We start from the raw sequence: 16,532 nt of genomic DNA on the forward strand, positions 1-16,532 counted from the left end.
CAGGCAGATCTGACGATGGGAAATTCTCCGAATCAGGCGGCGCGCCCCGCTCTACGCCTAGTCGTATCGTTCATCATTGGCGAGCTTTCATTCTAAACTTCGATCAGCTGTCGTTGAAGAAGCAAGCGTCTGTTTGGAGAAACACAAAGAAAATCCTCGAGTTCTCGCACAAGTTTCCGCTGCCTCCGACTGTGAGTGTCTATCCACAACTCAAATGGTCAGTTAATATTGGATTCTCCTTTTTCAATACTGCGACTGCTGAGTTCCTCGGCAAACTCGACTCCCGCGTTCAATCGAAACGATCCTCTGACTTTTGAGCTCACCACATCATCTGCGAATTTCTGATAAGAGTCTCTTACGCGAGGAATCCGATGAGCTCGAACTCATATAGACGATGGCCGCGTCAAAATGACGCTGACAGATGGCAGGGACTTATAGCGGGTCTGCTCGGGCAGAGCTTCCTTGCGTTTTCACCGTCCGGGCGACGCTGAGTACTGCTGCCAAAACATGTTCATCTCCTCCTCCCTGAGGCTCACGGCACTCACGATATAAAGTGTGTTCCAGGTCGAAACCGGTTCAAAGGATCCTTCCATGCTCGCCGGTAGGTCTCAAGAACCCATCCACTTCATTGTTTTAGTCTTCTCTGTCTCAGACTGTTCCAAATATTCAAGCTCGTGTCATTCGTTGCCTAATAAGTCTACCTCCTATATCAAAATCGAGTATTGCGTGTGCTCAGTGCTCATCGCTAGAATTCGAGAATCCGTCTTCGGGCTCCTCGGAGTGGTGATATCTCTCTGGAAGTCAAACCTGACAGAGTTTCCCGGTGTTTCAGCTGGTCAAACCGCTACAACTTCGGACAACGTAAATGATGCTCAGATAAAACGTCGCCATCCCCCCGGAAGCTTGCCTCCCTCACAGACTCTCACCCAGAGTCCTAGAACGCTATCAGGAAGCACTAGACCTTACCGCAGACATGATCGGCCACGTCAGATCCCCGGCACAAACAATCGGGGCCGATCGCATCGGCACGACGCGCCAAAACCAGATGGAGATTCCCCCCGAAGTAACGTGAACGAAACTCTCCGCAATAATCGGACATCGTTTCCCGAAAATCAAGCTGCACCATGTGGTAACGAAGATATCACCGAATCTCGGAGGAGGGGATTTGGCCGCGGCTCCCGAGGCGGTCGGGGTTCTCGATCATCAGACGACCGGGCAGCCGTGGCGGGCAGTTCCACATCGGAAAATGGAACGCGAGAGGTGAAACAGAACTTCCAACCTGGAGGTGCGCGAAACTGGAGCCGTTTCCCGCGGAGATCGAACGAAGCGGGTAATGAATGTTATCCTGCCGAAGCGCGTCCAGACGCGCGATTGGGCAACGAAACCCGACCAATCACTGAGTCGGGTGCGGATGGAGCCCGAGCGTCCAATTCGAATCGTGGAAGGCCCTACAGGTATTATAGAGGCAGAGGTCGCGCTTCCGGTAATAGACGAAGTGCCCCAAGGAGTGCTGAAGTAGCCCCGGCAGAGATTCGGAGCGAACAAACTGTGATAGGAGCGCCGGAGGAGCGCCGGCCGGTCCCGCCGCCAGAAGACGTACTCAATTCGGCCGAACTGCCGAAAAATCAACTGAGCCCAGAGGAGATCGCACAGTTGAGACTTCGGGAAATTCAACAGTTCAAGACGCGCTTCCCCAAATCGGTGTCGGAGGCAGAGGGTACATATTCGTTCACCTTCTCGTCCACCGATCCGGATTGGGCGTTCGACGTTCGGAGTCTACGTTTGAAAGTGAGTGCGAGACTGGAGAGCGGCGAATATCCGGAAGCATCTCCGAATATAGCCTCCTGAACGATTACGCTCTCAAGCGTTGAGTTCTCTAAACTTTTTTCCGTACTGCAGGTGAATTTCCCCCCGGAATACCCAACGGTTCCACTGTCGATCGTGGTGGTAAATGACGATGACGTTTTACCTCCCCTGTTGGTTCAAGATGTGGACGAAGCCATCCTCGAGTGGATAAAGTTCTTCCATAAGCCCGACCAGCTTTCATTCAGACCATTTTTGCGTTGGATCGATAGGAATCTTCAGGAAATCTTCGTTGAAAGCTTGAGAAAAATCAAGAAGCTGCAGGAACGTCCATTGGTTGTCTTCGTTGATCAGGAGAACTTGAGTCCATCTGCTGGTGGTGGCTGCTCAGCGAATGAATCGTCAGGTGTAGTCGAAGATCAGGAGAATCAAGAAGCAGTGGCGTGGCCAACGAAGGCTCTACCGAAGAAGCAGAAGCGACTCGAAGAGCTGGACGATCTCTTCGATGCTTCCGTAAAACCGAAGCCTGAAGGTGATCAGTCGTTTCCACCACGTCTAAACCTCATGTCGATCCCCAAGCCTGAACGATGCCTCCGTGTGCTTCCGGATTGATGGTAATCGGGGAACTTTCATTTTTTCAGTACAAAAAGTCGCGGGTCATGGACCGCTGGGATCGTCACAGCTGTCGAAGATCTTCCACAACTACGACCCTCATACCCCTCCTCGTCGAGGCATTGAAGTCAAATTCCGTCACGTGGATTTCTCCGAGTCGGTGTCTTTCGTCGTGTGCGACCGATTACTCGTATCCGTGCAATGCAAAAAGTGCAAGAAAATCGCCGACTTCCAGTTGGTGCCCGGCAAACGCTCGGTTTCCCCGTGTGCGAAGTGTCAGACGAAACTGGAAGCGTGCTTCGGACCCGCGATCCTCTTCCAATTCAATCCTCTTCTTGGCTACCTCGAGTTGAAGGAATGCACAATACGAGACGTCGCGCTGTCGAGATGCCATTTCTACGCGGACTGTCTGAACTGTACGAAATTGAGTCCCTTGGAGGGAGTTCACTTAGGACAACGCGGATCGTCGCACTGCCTCAGCTGCAATGTCAAGATGACCTTCGTCATGGATTCATTCAAATACATGGACATGTGCGCGATCGAAGCCAACATAAGAGCGACCAATCTCAAGAAAGCCAACAAGGACAGTGCGATCCAATCCGGGAAACCGCTGCCTTCGAATGGTGCCTGCAAACACTACAAAAAAAGTTTCCGTTGGTTTAGGTGAGGGATTCAAGCTCCGATACGAAATCACAGCCCGCTTCAATCTTGATTTCGGGCAATGCATAAATTAGCTCTCAAATCGAAAGGAACCCGGATATTCTCATTGCCCCGCCGAGATTTCAAAACCAATCTGTTCATCCTTTAGATTCCCATGCTGCGGCAAGGCATACCCCTGCGATGATTGTCACGATGTCGCCGAGGACCATGAAGCTGAATTCGCTTCCCGCATGATCTGCGGCTTCTGTGCAAAAGAACAACCATTCTCCAACGATAAGCCCTGCTCCCAGTGTTCCAATATGATAACGGGACGCAGGACCGCTCACTGGGAAGGAGGAAAGGGCTGTCGCAGCCAACTGAAAATGAGCTCGTGAGTGTTGCTGGCCGGGGAGTCTCTCATTTGTCGTGATCATCTGGAAGAGAGGATGTGACTAATCATCCCTCCTATTCACAGGAATGATTCGAAGAAATTCGCCGGTTTGAGCAAGACCGTTTCCCGCAAGTCCACCGTCAAATCGAAATGAGGAGGAATGCTATAGGGGTCAAAAGCTAGGAAGATATCTGATGGAAAATCGAATAAACTAAATTGGTGTCCTGGGCTTCGATGTATAATGTCTGTGAACTCCCTCGCATAGCCATCTCCCTTGAGGGATAACATAAGTAAGTAATGCGCGCGGGAGTGCCCCATACCTCTTGACGCAAAGATTGAGACGATTCTCGGTCGACCTCGGATGGCGAGAGAATAGGACCACAGAACTAGACCTCGCGGCCAAAGTTCCCGATACCCGGATGTTGTTCTCTGAAAGGAACGCCAGATCCCAGTTCGACGTCACTCCTCCTGTTTGGTCTCTCGTTGGCCCGGCTCGGATCGAGAAAACGCGGCTAATTAGGATCCCGCGAGTTTTTCTCTAGGTTATCTCATTGATACCGCGCAGCTCCAATTGAGACGCCGATCGGGCTTCTTGAGGATATGGCGTTCATAGAAAACGTTGCTGGCTGAGTTCTCCCACGTTGATGATCTGCGTAGTGAAAGAAGCTCCGCAACATTCACCCATGCCCCTTGACGAGTTATGTGTGTATAAACTTGTCGTCCATCGTGACATCAGGGCTTAAGCTCATCATTCCTACGAGTGGAGAGGACCGACTCGATCCGCTGGGGGATTCTTTGTCACTCAGGTACTCCTAGCCAAAGCTGGACACGCCTCAGAGAACGGAGGACAGTCACTATCAAAATTTATTCCGAAACGTCTATGAACATCTAGACTGGGATATAGCCGTCCGAAATGAAGCAGGCGAAACAAAAACCACAGCACACGGTGAGAGAGAAAAGGAATATGTTCAATATGACGACGAGAAGCGACATGAACCCGAGGAAGATGCCGATCGCGAGCGGGATCTGTATCCATATAGAGAGTTCTGGAGAGTACGGAAAAATCATATTAGTGTATCATAAACCGCTTTACGGTGGATGGAATCTCGGTCGGAAGCCGTGCTTTCTTTGAGGACGATGCTCCCTCGAGATGGAAGCATTCGGGCCTCCATAGCACACCGTGGAATCGAGGGATTTCGACACGAAGGTATAAATAGAGAAATTGTCCATTATAGAACGCTCAACTCACGCGAGAACCAGTCGTTGAAGGTGCAGCTCTCTTTGTTCGTCAAGACGGAAAGCGAAGCGGCGCTTGCGATAGCATGATCTCCAGAGGCAAATCCTGTCGGCGTCCCACCCGAGGACTCGAGAGTTACGTCCAGTGGATGCAGTGAAGCCGCCGCCGAATGCGCTACCAGCAAGCTCAAACATACCAGTCCGTACTCCATGATTGAGACACAACAGCCGAGCGGTCCGAGCGCGTGGTAGTGGGACAGCGAACGTTTCGCTGTGATATCAGCGGAGGATTTAGTCCTTTGATCGACCCTATCAATTGTTTACTCTCCATTTCGAGCCATACCTTGGGCTGATAGCTTCGCATCTTGAGGAATTCCGCCCGCGATAGCCGCGCTGAGGAGATGAATCTCACATTGTCCGCGCGGAGGATCTAAAATCTCGTGTAGGTCGCTTCATCGCGCGGAAATGCTCAAGATCCGATGAGCTGCCTGATCGAACTAAAAACGCACGCAGCACTCAACTTGAATTTTCCTGAGTCAATCTCGAAATCCACCACGAAATCTTGTTCCGACATTCTTAAATCAGCTGCCTCTTCGTGTAGGAGCGTTCAAGGACGTATGCGTCTCTCCGGCGACTTTTGGAGCCCCTAGATTAGTCTGATCAGTTCCCATGTAGCGAGGGGTGCGATCGATTCCCGTCGATCTTGTCAGGCTACGACTCGCCCCTTCGCAGTATAATCTCCGTTCTTCGGAAACTGTGGATCTGAGCGTGCCCCTGGATCAGATACGCGGGATCCTCCTGTCCTGTCGCGCTGGTTTATCTCGAAAGACTCACAAGTTTTCCGAATCGCCGCCTCCTCCCCCGAAAATGCAGAGAATCCGACCAGAATTCGCGGGGATTCACGGAATAATAATCGTCCTGAGTGAAAGTCCCGCCCTGAGAGGCTCGTCGAGGACTTCGCTACGGGCTCGTTCTCTTTCTCCTAAGAAAGGGTAAGTCCAGATAGAGGAGAAGGAAATCGCATAAGCTGGTTCACGGTGGGGGAACTGATCATCCGAGGTCGGAAAGCTTCTCCAGGGTCAACGCACACCGAGGAAGAGGCGCCTGAAGCACGGCAGCGAGACCTCAGTCGGCTCTCGTCACAGAGAAGTGCAGAAGGGAAGGGAAGAGTCGACAGGGTCTCATATGGAACGAGCATTCCCGCAAGGAATATAAGTTTTTATGGGAGCATGAAGTACATTTCACATGGATCGCCTGGTCGAGGAGGATGCAGAGAATGGAAGATCATACCTCCACATTTATTCTTATAAGCCATGGGAGCCCTAGATTTCTAGATGGCGATATATTCGTTCGGGATGAAACAGGCGAGACAGCAAGCACAGCAGAAGGTACACCAGAAGAAGATGATGTTCAATAGGATGACGAGAAGTATCATCAGCGCGAAGAAAATGACGATGGCGAGCGGGATCTGGATCCATATCGAGAGCTCTGTTGGATGGGGAAAGTCTCAGTCAGTAGAGCGAGATGTCAAGCGTAGCACATCCTCGAATCTTTCCGATTCAAGTCTGACTCTCCCAGAAGCTCTGCAAACTCTTTGGACTCGAAAATCGTCAGAGTGAGGTTGACTTTCGCGCACAGTCCTATCCGAAGCATTGCATCTCAACATGCGTATAAGGTTCATTCATCACGCTGGAGGAACTTGTGCATAGGCTGCTCGTGCTCGAAATTTTATACTCACGCGAAAACCAATCGTTGAAGGTGACTCTATCTTTCGAAGGCTGAATCACGATCACGGGCCTCCTCGGGCGCGTAGGTCTCGATGTGGTGACTGCGGGAAGTGCAACAGGTGGGGTAGTAGTTGACGATGGTTTTCTAGTGGTCGATTCCGCTGTTCTTCCTGACGACGGAGTCGTCGCAAGCGGTTCGCGGCTCGAAGGTTCGACCGCGTCGACGGACAGGGTTTCGGTCGAAAAACTCAGCGGGGGCAAGGAAGCCGCTGAGCAACACGCTATCAGGAGGCCCAGAAACAGGATTCCGTGCTCCATGATCAAGCTTCGCCAGGCGCTCTTCCGAGCGAATGCAGAGCAGCCAGCTACCTCAGCATTCTGTTGTGATGTCAGCCTAGGCCTTTGATCCCTCGAGAGCGTATTTCTGCTTGATGACTTTCAAGTTTGCATCAAATCTCGAGCTGATAATCGAGCCAGTGAATTTAGCCAGTTGAGATCGCTCAATCGAGTAGAGTCTGTACTGGAAGTATAAGGGGAGAGGAATTCGGCGTGAAATTTCTTCCGTGGTAGCTTCATAGATACTGATTGTCGAATCAGCACCGTGAGAGTAGGAGAATATTCGGAGAGGCTTTCTTTATCGGACGACGAATAACTTGCGACTCCATAACCAGGTGACGCGGGATGGAGAGTCATCAGAGATCGGGAGAAATTGGGTGTGAGAGAGGTCGCCGATTTGAGTAAGGAACGTACGGGAGCAGCCTGAACATTTTTCAATGCCAACTTCCATCGATGCGTCAGGTAGGGAGTCTTCGGTGAGATGTTGTGAGTGCAGACATGACGATATATTCCATGAAAGGCATTTCCCGAGCAAATGAAGCATATCCCCCCATGTGGGACCACGAACAGACTCTTCGGAGGGAGCTGTTGCACCCACCGGCTCATCGGATGTCAATCAATAGTATTTATTCACTCGATCTGAGTAGACTTCTACCTAATTTAATATATGTCATCGGATGTATCGAGCCTACAAAGTATACTGGAACCTCCCTTTCTGTACGCGGTAACCAGCGAAAGCTCCCTCTTCTCCTAGTATTTCCACGCAAGCCCTAGGATCTCAGAGGAAGACCACGCTCTGAAATTGTACAACATCAAAACAATTGTTTTATTCTAATATAATAGTGGACAGAGCAGTTTGAATCGAATTGCCCACCACTGGCTCGGACAAAGGTTTTTTTCTCATCCAACCATCAGACGTATCTGTTCTCGGTACAAACATCTATCTAGACAATAGCAAAAAACTCGGATTGAGAACATCTGCACGCTGGAAATCAGAATTGAGCACGCATCACCTCATCTCAACACAGATGCGTGTCGTGCGTATCGCATGTTTCACGTTCACTCTTTTTTATGCATTCCGTCCGCTATCTACAGTAATTTCTGTATTTCGTCCAGAGCTCCAATCCAAGTATTCGTTACTCAAGTATCGCTACCGTCCCCCTTGGAGCAATGAGGATATTGGACACCTCGTTTCGGATCGATCGGATAATTCATACGCTCGGTTCAATACCGGAGACGATTGGGCAGCTGAATCTTGATTCGAGGAGACGCATTGCTTTCTCGCTAGAGCAATGCGTGAAGCTCGAGAACGTGCATCCCCAACATCAACTGATTGATACTGCTGTCCGTTTTCAATAAATTGAATGTTGCTCCCGCTCGTGCTTCCATTCAAATCTATGTTTCCTACATGGAAATACACCAAACAACGGGTGACCGTCTCTTCCGAAGAACATGTTTTCCGTCCCCAGTTCGGTCATGATTGTGTTTCAATGGGAGGCGCATTCGTCATTCCAGCAGAAACAAATGATTGAGAATATCCACGGAAGCCAAATCAAAGTCGATGGGCCGAGCTTGGGCCCTCATCCCGCATCAATGGTTCGACGGTATCATTATCACCGGATTATTATTGGCCAAGCTTCATTATAATTCAGCTTTGGAAACTAAGGAGCCCCTCGAGTCTGCAAGAGGCGATATCAGTATCCCTCCCAGATTCACGAAGCTTGCTGTCTCGAAGGCTCGCGTTTGGAGAAATGCACGTTCCAGACACAATGAGCGTCCTCGTTTCCGCTTAGACTTCGGCCTGCAGCGATGTTGCGACAACAGCGGCGTCGTCGAGTCGTCAGTGCTGGATGGGGGCTCGGGCTGAAGCTGGCGTCGCTCTAGCAAAATAGATTCGTCTCGTTTCACGCACATGTCCATTCATCATAAAAGAATATGATGATAATTTGAGAATAGTCAGATTAACTCCCACTGAGTGAGATAGCATAGAAAAGTTACTTCGTCGTCGCTTCTCCACTTCTCTCCGACAGAGAATCTCTGGGGTACAGGCGAGGGATCTAGAGAGAGAGACGTGATTTTGTGTCGCGCGAGGAGCATTCCCAGGCCAGTTCTCCGATCGTTCCTCCGTCGCATAAACGGGGAGCGTAAATGAAGTGCCCGATATAATCGATCGATTCACTCCACGCTCATACACTCCGTAATTTCTACCTCAGAGGGATATTCCCCGCAAGGCTGGCTCTGTTTCCCCTTCAGGTTGTACCCTGCAATAATTATGAGGTTCTCCGTGTGCTACTCTCGTGGTTGAACTCGCGAAATTCGGAGATATCCCACTTCTTCAGATGCCTCACGGCGGAATGAAAGGGGGAAGTGCGTTCAATCGAGGGTACGAGATATGTGTTCATTTTTTACAAAGTCTTTGTATGTATGCATGCATGTATGTATGTATGTATGTATGTGTGCCAGTCGCTCACTCTGTTCGTATCGGCAAGTCGTAGGAGGGACAAACGACGAGCTAATTACAACAATATCACTGAAAAGTCATCTGTCTCTTTCTTTTGATCAATATCCAGTATTAAATGGTGTCCTGAGAATCAACAACATTTTATTCTTTGTTGTATATACATGTACGATGCACGGTGTCCCCAACCGCGAAGATTCAGTGATTCGCACAGAAACTTCTATTCATATATCTTTTCCTATATCAAGAGAGAGAGAGAGTGAAATACATATCGAACACATTCAATTTAAAAAAACGGTGGCTGAGCGCTACATTGGAAAAATTAATGCTCTGTAGACTTTCCAATCGAGGAAGTGGGGAAACCGTGCGCTCGATCAATCGCATCGACTGACTGTTGTATGCAGCTTCACATGGCTATTCACTGATCCTTCAGAAGATAGTATCGACGGGTTCAAGGCTTCGCAGAGGATTCAAACCACCATTCGGATGCGGGATCGACAATACAGCGGTCGTGGTCAGTTCGAAGCGGAGACGAGTCGTATCTCACATAACGAACTACTTGGCTTTTTCTTCTGAGGATATATTTATATACTGAGACCCTCTCGCTATCTTTCCACGACCGCTTCGGTCATTGATGAGTCAACGCCACTGGGCTCTTCTCTCACAATCGACTCGCAGACCGCTGGCTTGTGGTAAGTTTTTTCTTCCGAGGAGAGGATGTTTAATTATGGATGGCCCGTTCTTCTGTCTGTTTTTTCCTCTGTACGTTTCGCTTGAGTTTTGGTGATATTTTTCTTCTCATCGTGCATTCGGAGAACGAAGATAAAAGATTGATTGATTGATCTCCTTGTGTGAGGGAGCTGAATTGATTGATATTTTTTCTGCCGTCAGAACTCTTCAAGTCGCTCACAAACTTCGAAGCGATGAATGCATGGGTTCATCGATTTGTTTCGAGAGGTGACAATATCCGTCGGTTTCCGCATAAGGTAGGAGGTATCCGCTTTTTGTTTTTCAATCTGTCAGAGGGAATAAATGATCAAGCTACGGCTACCTGGGGCCTCGTCTCCTCACGGCACGACGCATCTTCCTGCCTTGCGTCACAGCATTGAAAGGATTCTCGGCGTTCGGAGCACTGAAACGGAGTGAGGATTGTAATCGCGAAAGTCGCTCGGAGAGCATCGATGCTAAAGTCTGAGAGAAGTCTCGACGACGTGATCGGGGACCATTGAGCTCAAACTTTTACTTACGGGAAATTCATGCCTTGACCGACGCTGGGCGCGGCACCACCGAACTGGAAGGGAGCTTGAGTTTGTCCGGCGGGTTGGGCTCCGAATTGGAACGATGACGCAGGCGTCGTCGCTTGGCCGAAACTGAAGCTGAGCTCGCCGGGCGCGGGAGTCGCACCTGGGGCAGGAACTGCCGCAGGAGCAGCCGCCCCAAACTGGAATGGTGCTGCGCCGGGGACCGGATTGGCGGAGGTCGATGGGGCCGGAGAGTTTGTCATTCCGGCGTTGGGAGCACCGAAGGTGAACAACGGCCCGGGGGACGGCGTCGCGGCTCTAGGTGTTCCACCTGCGTTGAATGCGAATGGGGTCGATGGAGCTGGCGCGGCCGGGCTCGCATTGGGCTTGAACTGGAAAGCATTGGTCGTGGCTGGTGCAGTTGTCGAGTTCGCAGCGCCGAACGCCGGGGTCGAAGTCAGGAGCGAACCGCTTCCGAAAACGCTCGGTCCGTTCGAGGCAGTCGGCAGGGCAGCTGTCGAGGCTGGAACATTTCCGAATGTGAACGTTGGTGCTATGCTGGCACTCGTGGTCGTCGGGGGTGTCGCGGCGCCGAAACTGAAGCCCGATAGGCGAGGAGCGGTGCCGAAAACAAATGCTGATCCAGAATTTTGAGGTTCTGCCTTGGTTGCGGCCGAGGATGCTGGATTGCCTGCGAGAGCGAAAGATTCATAAAATGAGGGAAAAACTCCACGAGCATGAGCTCCCAGGGCCGGCTGCCGGTTTCCTATAATCCAGTACACTCACCGAAAGTGAACATCGTGTTGGATGTCGATGGGACGGTAGAGGTCGCGGTCACCGCTGGCGTCGAGGCGGGGCCGGTCGGGGCAGGGCTCGTGAACGAAAAACCTGAGGATGCAGCGGGCTGGGTCGAAGCTGCTGTCGTCACGGTGGTGCTAGCCCCGAACACGGGCGTCGCAGTGCTCGAACCGAAGAGACCACCGCTGGCCGCCGGGCTCTTGGCCGTCGTGGAGAATCCCCCGAAGGTGAATGTCGACGTCGTGGCACTTGTCGTAGCGGTAGCGCTCGAGCCCGCGGTCGCCGCCGCGAAGTTGAACGTAGCTGTCGACGGTTGTGCGGCAGGAACATCGGAGGCTGATGTACTCGCGGTTCCGAAGGTGAAACCTTTCGAAACTGTGGCGCTCGCCGCGGCTGGAGCGTTGCCCGACGAGGACGGGGTCAGAGACGCTCCGAAAGCTGAAATGAAAATCAGAAGATGAGATCCCAACTTCCGAGCGAGGGAATGAATCCATGGAGAGGTGCTGGTTCCCCAAAGGGAGATACTCACAGAACAATCCTGTCGTCGCGGGTTCGGTTTTGGTCGTCGAGCTAGCGGACCAAGCGGCACCGAAGCCGGAGAAACCCGACGAGGTGGTCGTGGCGGGCGTTGCGTTCGTATCGATACTCGCGGTCGACGCCGCCGGAGCTACAGGAGCTGGAGTCGCAGATAGCGTCGACGTCACAGGCGGAACCGCGAGCACTGGCGTCCCGAAAGAGAAACCCGTGCTACTCGAGGCTTTAGACGCATTGTTGGCTTGCTCGAACGGACTCTTCCTCTCAGCTTCGCCGCTTTTCGGGGAGCTGACGCCGAACTTGAAACCATTAGGAACAGGATTACCGCCGCTTCCGCTTCCGTCGTCTGTGCCCTTCATTCCGAACACGAGTGTCACGGGCTCGCTCGTGATGTTTTTGTTCTCATCAGACTCAGGAACTCCGAACTTGAATGCAGAACTTATCGCCGAAGGCGTGCCGGACGCGAAGCCGACAGGTCCAGCAGCCGCCGCCGCCGTCGTCTTCGCTGCCTCAGATCCGGGTTTTGGGGTTTCACAGGCAACACATTTGCTCTTGTCCAAGTCGTTTCGGACCAGGCAAGTATCACAACTCCATCCCGGTGACATTTTAATCATGGCGCTAAGAGGTGATTTCACAGTTGATACGGGAAAAGAACTAGTCGACGCGGCCGATGGCGCTGCTTTCGAATCGGGGTTCGGACTCTCGCACGCCACGCATTTCGAGGCCTCGGCCTTGTTCGATACCATACAAGTGCCGCATGACCACTGGCCTGCGGGTTTCTTGAAAAGGTCTCCCCATTGATTAGCGACGGTCGTTCCTAAAGGTTTTTCGGCAGTTTTGCTGGAGGGTGCTGTCGAGGGTTTCGCAGTTCCGCAAGCTACACAACTTGAGCTATCCGCCTGGTTATTCACACAACAGGTTGAGCAGTCCCAACTCGACGCAGGCTTCTTGAACTGGTCACCCCAACTGTTGGTGACCGGAGACGACGTCGAAGCCGCGACGGACGTCGGAGGTTTCGTGGTCTCGGACTTCTGCGTTTCCGCTCCCCGCTCGAACATACTGGCGCCAGGACCGTCCGTCGAGAGGCTCGTTTCGGGGGCGTCTTTGCGCTTGTCACTTGTTCCGATAACATCCATTACGCTACCGGGGCTCAGGACGTCCGGAACGGCCACTCTTGCGGGCTCGGGCGTTTTCGTCTTGAGACTGAAGGCTCCGCCGCTTACCATCGACTGTCCCGCTGCGGCGAAGACTCCGGGTCGACTCACGGTATCTCTTTTGAGGTACAGCGGATCCTTGAAGTCGAACTGCTCTTTGCAGAGCAGGGTTTTAGTCGGCTTATCCAGGTCGACCGGGGCGGCGAATGTGAAAGCTTCCGACACGTCGTTCGCCGAACATACTAGCGACGAGGACATCTGCTGTTTTTCGAAAGGTTTATTGCTGAAGTCAGCTAGGGAAGTCAACGGTGAGCGAATCGATGAGCTCTTGCCACAATCTGGAGTCGATGCCGCGACGGCGATCGTCGCAATCGTCGGGGGCTTTGGGGCGAACGAGAAACTCGGAAGATCTTTGATCGGCAACGGCGCCGACGGCAGATCCGGTGCCGCCACCGGGGGTTCTTCCTCGACGGGAATTTTCCGACTTAAATGCTGCTGGATAGTTTTAGCGGATTTCATTTTTCCGCCGGCCGCGCTCGCTCTGTCCGAGTCGCCGTAGTGGTCCAAAAGAGCGTTCATTGGGCGAGGGGTCGGAGTTATGACAGGAACGTTCGAAGCGTGTGAAGGAGACGCAGCGTCTCCCTCGTCGATATCGATCGGGTACTCTGGCGTCGATGAGAGCACGGGCTTCACGTTGCTCCCAATGCGGGCGGGTTGCACGCTGGACCGACACGAACTGAGCGGCGGAGGCGCCGAACTTTGCCGCAGGGACGCGATCGATTCGAGAAGCCCCTGACGATGAGCTTCGTTTCTCGAAAACGATGAGTTGTCCGGACGGCCCAGAGGGATCTTCTTGGCATTCTGTATGGGTGTATTCATTCGCTCTAAAGCTTCGATGAGACGTTTCGCGGCAGAACTACAATCAGGCACGTTCACGTTGGCGGCAGGTTTACTTCTTTTCGCAGCCATCTGATAGGGGCTTGGCGAGAAGAGGTTGAGCTTCCTATGAGCGGCTGCGCCTCCGTATGTCGTTTTTCCGTCGTAGAAAATACTTCTGTTCAAGCTTCGTTCGGGCCGATGCAACGATGACGACAAGCTCCTCGACGTAGAAGCATTCTGCGTACCCGTGAGCGGCAGACTCGCGTTCAAAGTCGACGACAGAGCTCGGGATGGCCTCGAAAACAGCGAGAAGTTCAGGGACGGCGACGCCGTCACAGCTGAAAGGGATAATTGGACTTAGTCGCCTCAGGAGAGATAATTCTGGAAATGGTTCCGATTACGACTCTCGGGGGGATCGGCCAATTCCAATGGCGTAATCGGGGCCGGGGGAGGGGCGGGGAACCAAAATTGAAGATGCTGCACTCTCTGGGCGAGAGGGGGTGATTTTTTTCCCACCTCGGTCAATACGGATTACGATCAAAGTACTGAGCCCGAAGACTCCAGCAAAAAGCCATCAGGAGGCCGTCGAATCTTCGACGGATGGGTGGAGGGCGAAGAGACCGTCTTGGCGCGACGACCCGACTCCGACCCATACGCCATAATGCTCGTTTGAGCGAATGATGTCACATTGGATAACCAAATGTCTTTTTCCTTGGAAATGTCTTCTTCCTTGGAAAATCATAACTCGAGAGCACAGAGAGGTTGTTGAGAGAGTTGAACTCACAGGTCTCTGCTGCAATGGAAGTCTGGTCTACGCTTATGCTAACGTCGCGGGTTTTCGACTCTTTGGTATTCTGTAGAGGTCGATTTCTTCTCTGATTGTTCTTCGTCTCCACAGCCAAAGATACTTCTGCAGCTGCCGGAGCTGTGATTGACAAAGACGAGCATCCTGAAGTGGACGAATCTGAGCCATCATCGAAATCAGCGTCTACGCCTGCGGATGTCGTCGGCGGGACAACTGACGCCACTGGCGACAACCTACCCATGGGTTCTGCGACGAGAAATGAAATCCACCGATTAAACTTTGGTCATAATATGGAGAAACCCTTTTGCTTGAGAGATATACAGTCAATACCAGATTTCTGGTTGAGTTTTTCTATAGCTATTGTCCAGGAATGAGTCCTACCTCGACGTGTGATTTCATTCGGACGAGCCCGCTTAGGATTACGCTCTCCGTTGCTCAAACCGGATGCCGCGGTCGAGTGACGGCCAGAAGTTGTCTGCTGGTGAGAATCCGGAGATGTTTCCGAGTTTCCTTCGCTCGCCCATGACGGCAGGAGCCATCGAGCGACATCACTGACCGAATCCATCATGGTTCGGCGTCGCTGAAAATCCATTGATAATAAATTTATAATTCCTGATCACTACCTGGGAGAGGCTCTGCGGAGTCGGATTCGAGACATTTCGTACGGGATGGTGACATCGCACTTCGCGAAAGCATTTCACGGATGTTCTTCCGAAAAGTGACGATGCCATGAAGGGATCAGGTATCACTGATGATATTCTCCCAACAGTTCGGATCACCTCGGAGACGGCGCTTGACCTCCATGCCGGGCGAAACCGACCGAAACAGCCATCTCAAAATTTCCCCGAGGAGCACAATTCTTCTGTTACGGTTTTCGACGTAATTTCGCATGTCGAGCACAGGGAGAAGAGGAGCAGGTTTTTCCCCCGGACGTTATTACCGAACGGGTCTCTCAGCGGGATCGTGAAGGCTCCGCTCAGCGACCGAGAGCGCGGCAATCGGTCCGCGCGCCTCGTTCGCAGTCGAGGACCCCTCTATGGGTATGGCCAAAATCGTTGACCACATCACGAGCGTGAACAACTTCGCTCGAGCAGCGTCGCATAACGTTCGACGGATACCGAACATGAAAAAGCTCGAAAGTCGCAGAAGGCGCGTAGCGAGCCGCTGAGCTCACCAAGACAGTCTCTCAAGCAGTAAGTCAGACAGAGGTTCACTACTAAGCTGCTCCACAATTCGAGGGGGATGGAAGGCACCGATAAACGAGACCACTTCTAAATCGTGTTCGGTAATGTATAACGAAGGGTATCGAGGAGGTGCAAGCTCCTGCGTAACTCTTGCGGAGTTGCAAGCAGGTGCTGGCCGCAGCAACGACGGATGCGTCTCTGGGCGCTTGGGCTGAGCATCGACGTAAACATCAGTCAGGATGAGATCATCGCGGGAACGTGCCGGAGACTTCGAGAATCGCTCCCGACCACTCGAGATCAGCTGTTTCGACCCTTCCGATCGTGGGAAGCGGATTGGAGAACCTTCGAGCCCACCGCAACCACCGGTTCGAGACGAGAACAACGTGGGTGAAGGTAATCGCGGTGCACACAACGATATGACTCAGAGATTTCACGCGGATCAGTTTCCTCTGAGGGCATCCGATATGCCGGAGCTCCGAAACCGAATCCTGGCCTCTCGGAAGAGCAGATCGTCGAGCTCACGTCTTCTGAATCCTATCGAAACGCTTCCTGAGCACAATGAGCCAGCACGGAAAGCCACGATCCTCACGTCTTGAAGCAAGCACCCGGGACGACCTCGGGAGCAATCTTCAGTCAGGGTCGTGGCTCGGGGATCTATAGAGGATTTCGCAGGCTTACCTTATTGTTCCGGGGAGCTGCCGGCTCCGGCTGGAGGGAATTGCGCCTCTCGGCCAT

At 52.3% G+C, this 16,532-nt stretch overlaps 4 protein-coding genes across 4 annotated transcripts; 1 reads left to right on the forward strand and 3 right to left on the reverse strand.

Annotated features, from left to right (window-relative positions):
* Positions 1 to 1,333: 1,333 nt before the first annotated feature.
* On the forward strand, positions 1,334 to 3,681 carry LOC100905552 (uncharacterized). Its single transcript, XM_003747990.2, has 6 exons — positions 1,334 to 1,454; positions 1,556 to 1,788; positions 1,900 to 2,335; positions 2,445 to 3,078; positions 3,224 to 3,445; positions 3,530 to 3,681. The coding sequence occupies exons 1-6, from the start codon at positions 1,334 to 1,336 to the stop codon at positions 3,597 to 3,599; spliced, it is 1,716 nt and encodes a 571-aa protein (XP_003748038.2). The 3' UTR covers positions 3,600 to 3,681.
* A 617-nt stretch (positions 3,682 to 4,298) lies between these two features.
* Positions 4,299 to 4,954, reverse strand: LOC100905697 (uncharacterized). The gene is made up of 2 exons (XM_003747991.1): positions 4,695 to 4,954; positions 4,299 to 4,491 (listed from the first exon to the last, which is right to left on the reverse strand). Exons 1-2 carry the CDS (start codon positions 4,891 to 4,893, stop codon positions 4,334 to 4,336), a joined length of 357 nt encoding a protein of 118 aa, XP_003748039.1. The 5' UTR covers positions 4,894 to 4,954; the 3' UTR covers positions 4,299 to 4,333.
* A 1,007-nt stretch (positions 4,955 to 5,961) lies between these two features.
* Positions 5,962 to 6,774, reverse strand: LOC100905842 (uncharacterized). Its single transcript, XM_003747992.2, has 2 exons — positions 6,420 to 6,774; positions 5,962 to 6,169 (listed from the first exon to the last, which is right to left on the reverse strand). The coding sequence occupies exons 1-2, from the start codon at positions 6,724 to 6,726 to the stop codon at positions 6,012 to 6,014; spliced, it is 465 nt and encodes a 154-aa protein (XP_003748040.1). The 5' UTR covers positions 6,727 to 6,774; the 3' UTR covers positions 5,962 to 6,011.
* Positions 6,775 to 10,249: 3,475 nt separating this feature from the next.
* Positions 10,250 to 16,532, reverse strand: LOC108864870 (nuclear pore complex protein Nup153-like). Its single transcript, XM_029112770.1, has 8 exons — positions 16,476 to 16,532; positions 14,995 to 15,193; positions 14,851 to 14,859; positions 14,593 to 14,733; positions 11,771 to 14,146; positions 11,230 to 11,679; positions 10,450 to 11,134; positions 10,250 to 10,334 (listed from the first exon to the last, which is right to left on the reverse strand). Exons 1-8 carry the CDS (start codon positions 16,530 to 16,532, stop codon positions 10,250 to 10,252), a joined length of 4,002 nt encoding a protein of 1,333 aa, XP_028968603.1.

Source organism: Galendromus occidentalis, unplaced genomic scaffold (assembly GCF_000255335.2).
Source record: "Galendromus occidentalis unplaced genomic scaffold, Mocc_1.1 scf7180000077527, whole genome shotgun sequence".
Classification (NCBI taxonomy): Eukaryota; Metazoa; Arthropoda; class Arachnida; order Mesostigmata; family Phytoseiidae; genus Galendromus; species Galendromus occidentalis.

What these genes read in the sequence shown, in the direction of transcription:
- LOC100905842 (XM_003747992.2), bottom strand. Translation starts at nt 6,726, where the DNA reads ATGGAGCACGGAATCCTGTTTCTGGGCCTCCTGATAGCGTGTTGCTCA. An exon ending in CTTCAACGATTGGTTTTCGC is followed by an intron (nt 6,170 to 6,419) that starts GTGAGTATAAAA and finishes CCCATCCAACAG; the next exon opens with AGCTCTCGATATGGATCCAG.
- LOC100905697 (XM_003747991.1), bottom strand. Translation starts at nt 4,893, where the DNA reads ATGGAGTACGGACTGGTATGTTTGAGCTTGCTGGTAGCGCATTCGGCG. An exon ending in CTTCAACGACTGGTTCTCGC is followed by an intron (nt 4,492 to 4,694) that starts GTGAGTTGAGCG and finishes CGTACTCTCCAG; the next exon opens with AACTCTCTATATGGATACAG.
- LOC100905552 (XM_003747990.2), top strand. Translation starts at nt 1,334, where the DNA reads ATGAATGTTATCCTGCCGAAGCGCGTCCAGACGCGCGATTGGGCAACG. An exon ending in TTCGGAGTCTACGTTTGAAA is followed by an intron (nt 1,789 to 1,899) that starts GTGAGTGCGAGA and finishes TCCGTACTGCAG; the next exon opens with GTGAATTTCCCCCCGGAATA. An exon ending in AAAAGTTTCCGTTGGTTTAG is followed by an intron (nt 3,079 to 3,223) that starts GTGAGGGATTCA and finishes TTCATCCTTTAG; the next exon opens with ATTCCCATGCTGCGGCAAGG.
- LOC108864870 (XM_029112770.1), bottom strand. Translation starts at nt 16,532, where the DNA reads ATGGCCGAGAGGCGCAATTCCCTCCAGCCGGAGCCGGCAGCTCCCCGG. An exon ending in CAGCTCCCCGGAACAATAAG is followed by an intron (nt 15,194 to 16,475) that starts GTAAGCCTGCGA and finishes ATGGATTTTCAG; the next exon opens with CGACGCCGAACCATGATGGA. An exon ending in TTCCATTGCAGCAGAGACCT is followed by an intron (nt 14,147 to 14,592) that starts GTGAGTTCAACT and finishes TATCCCTTTCAG; the next exon opens with CTGTGACGGCGTCGCCGTCC.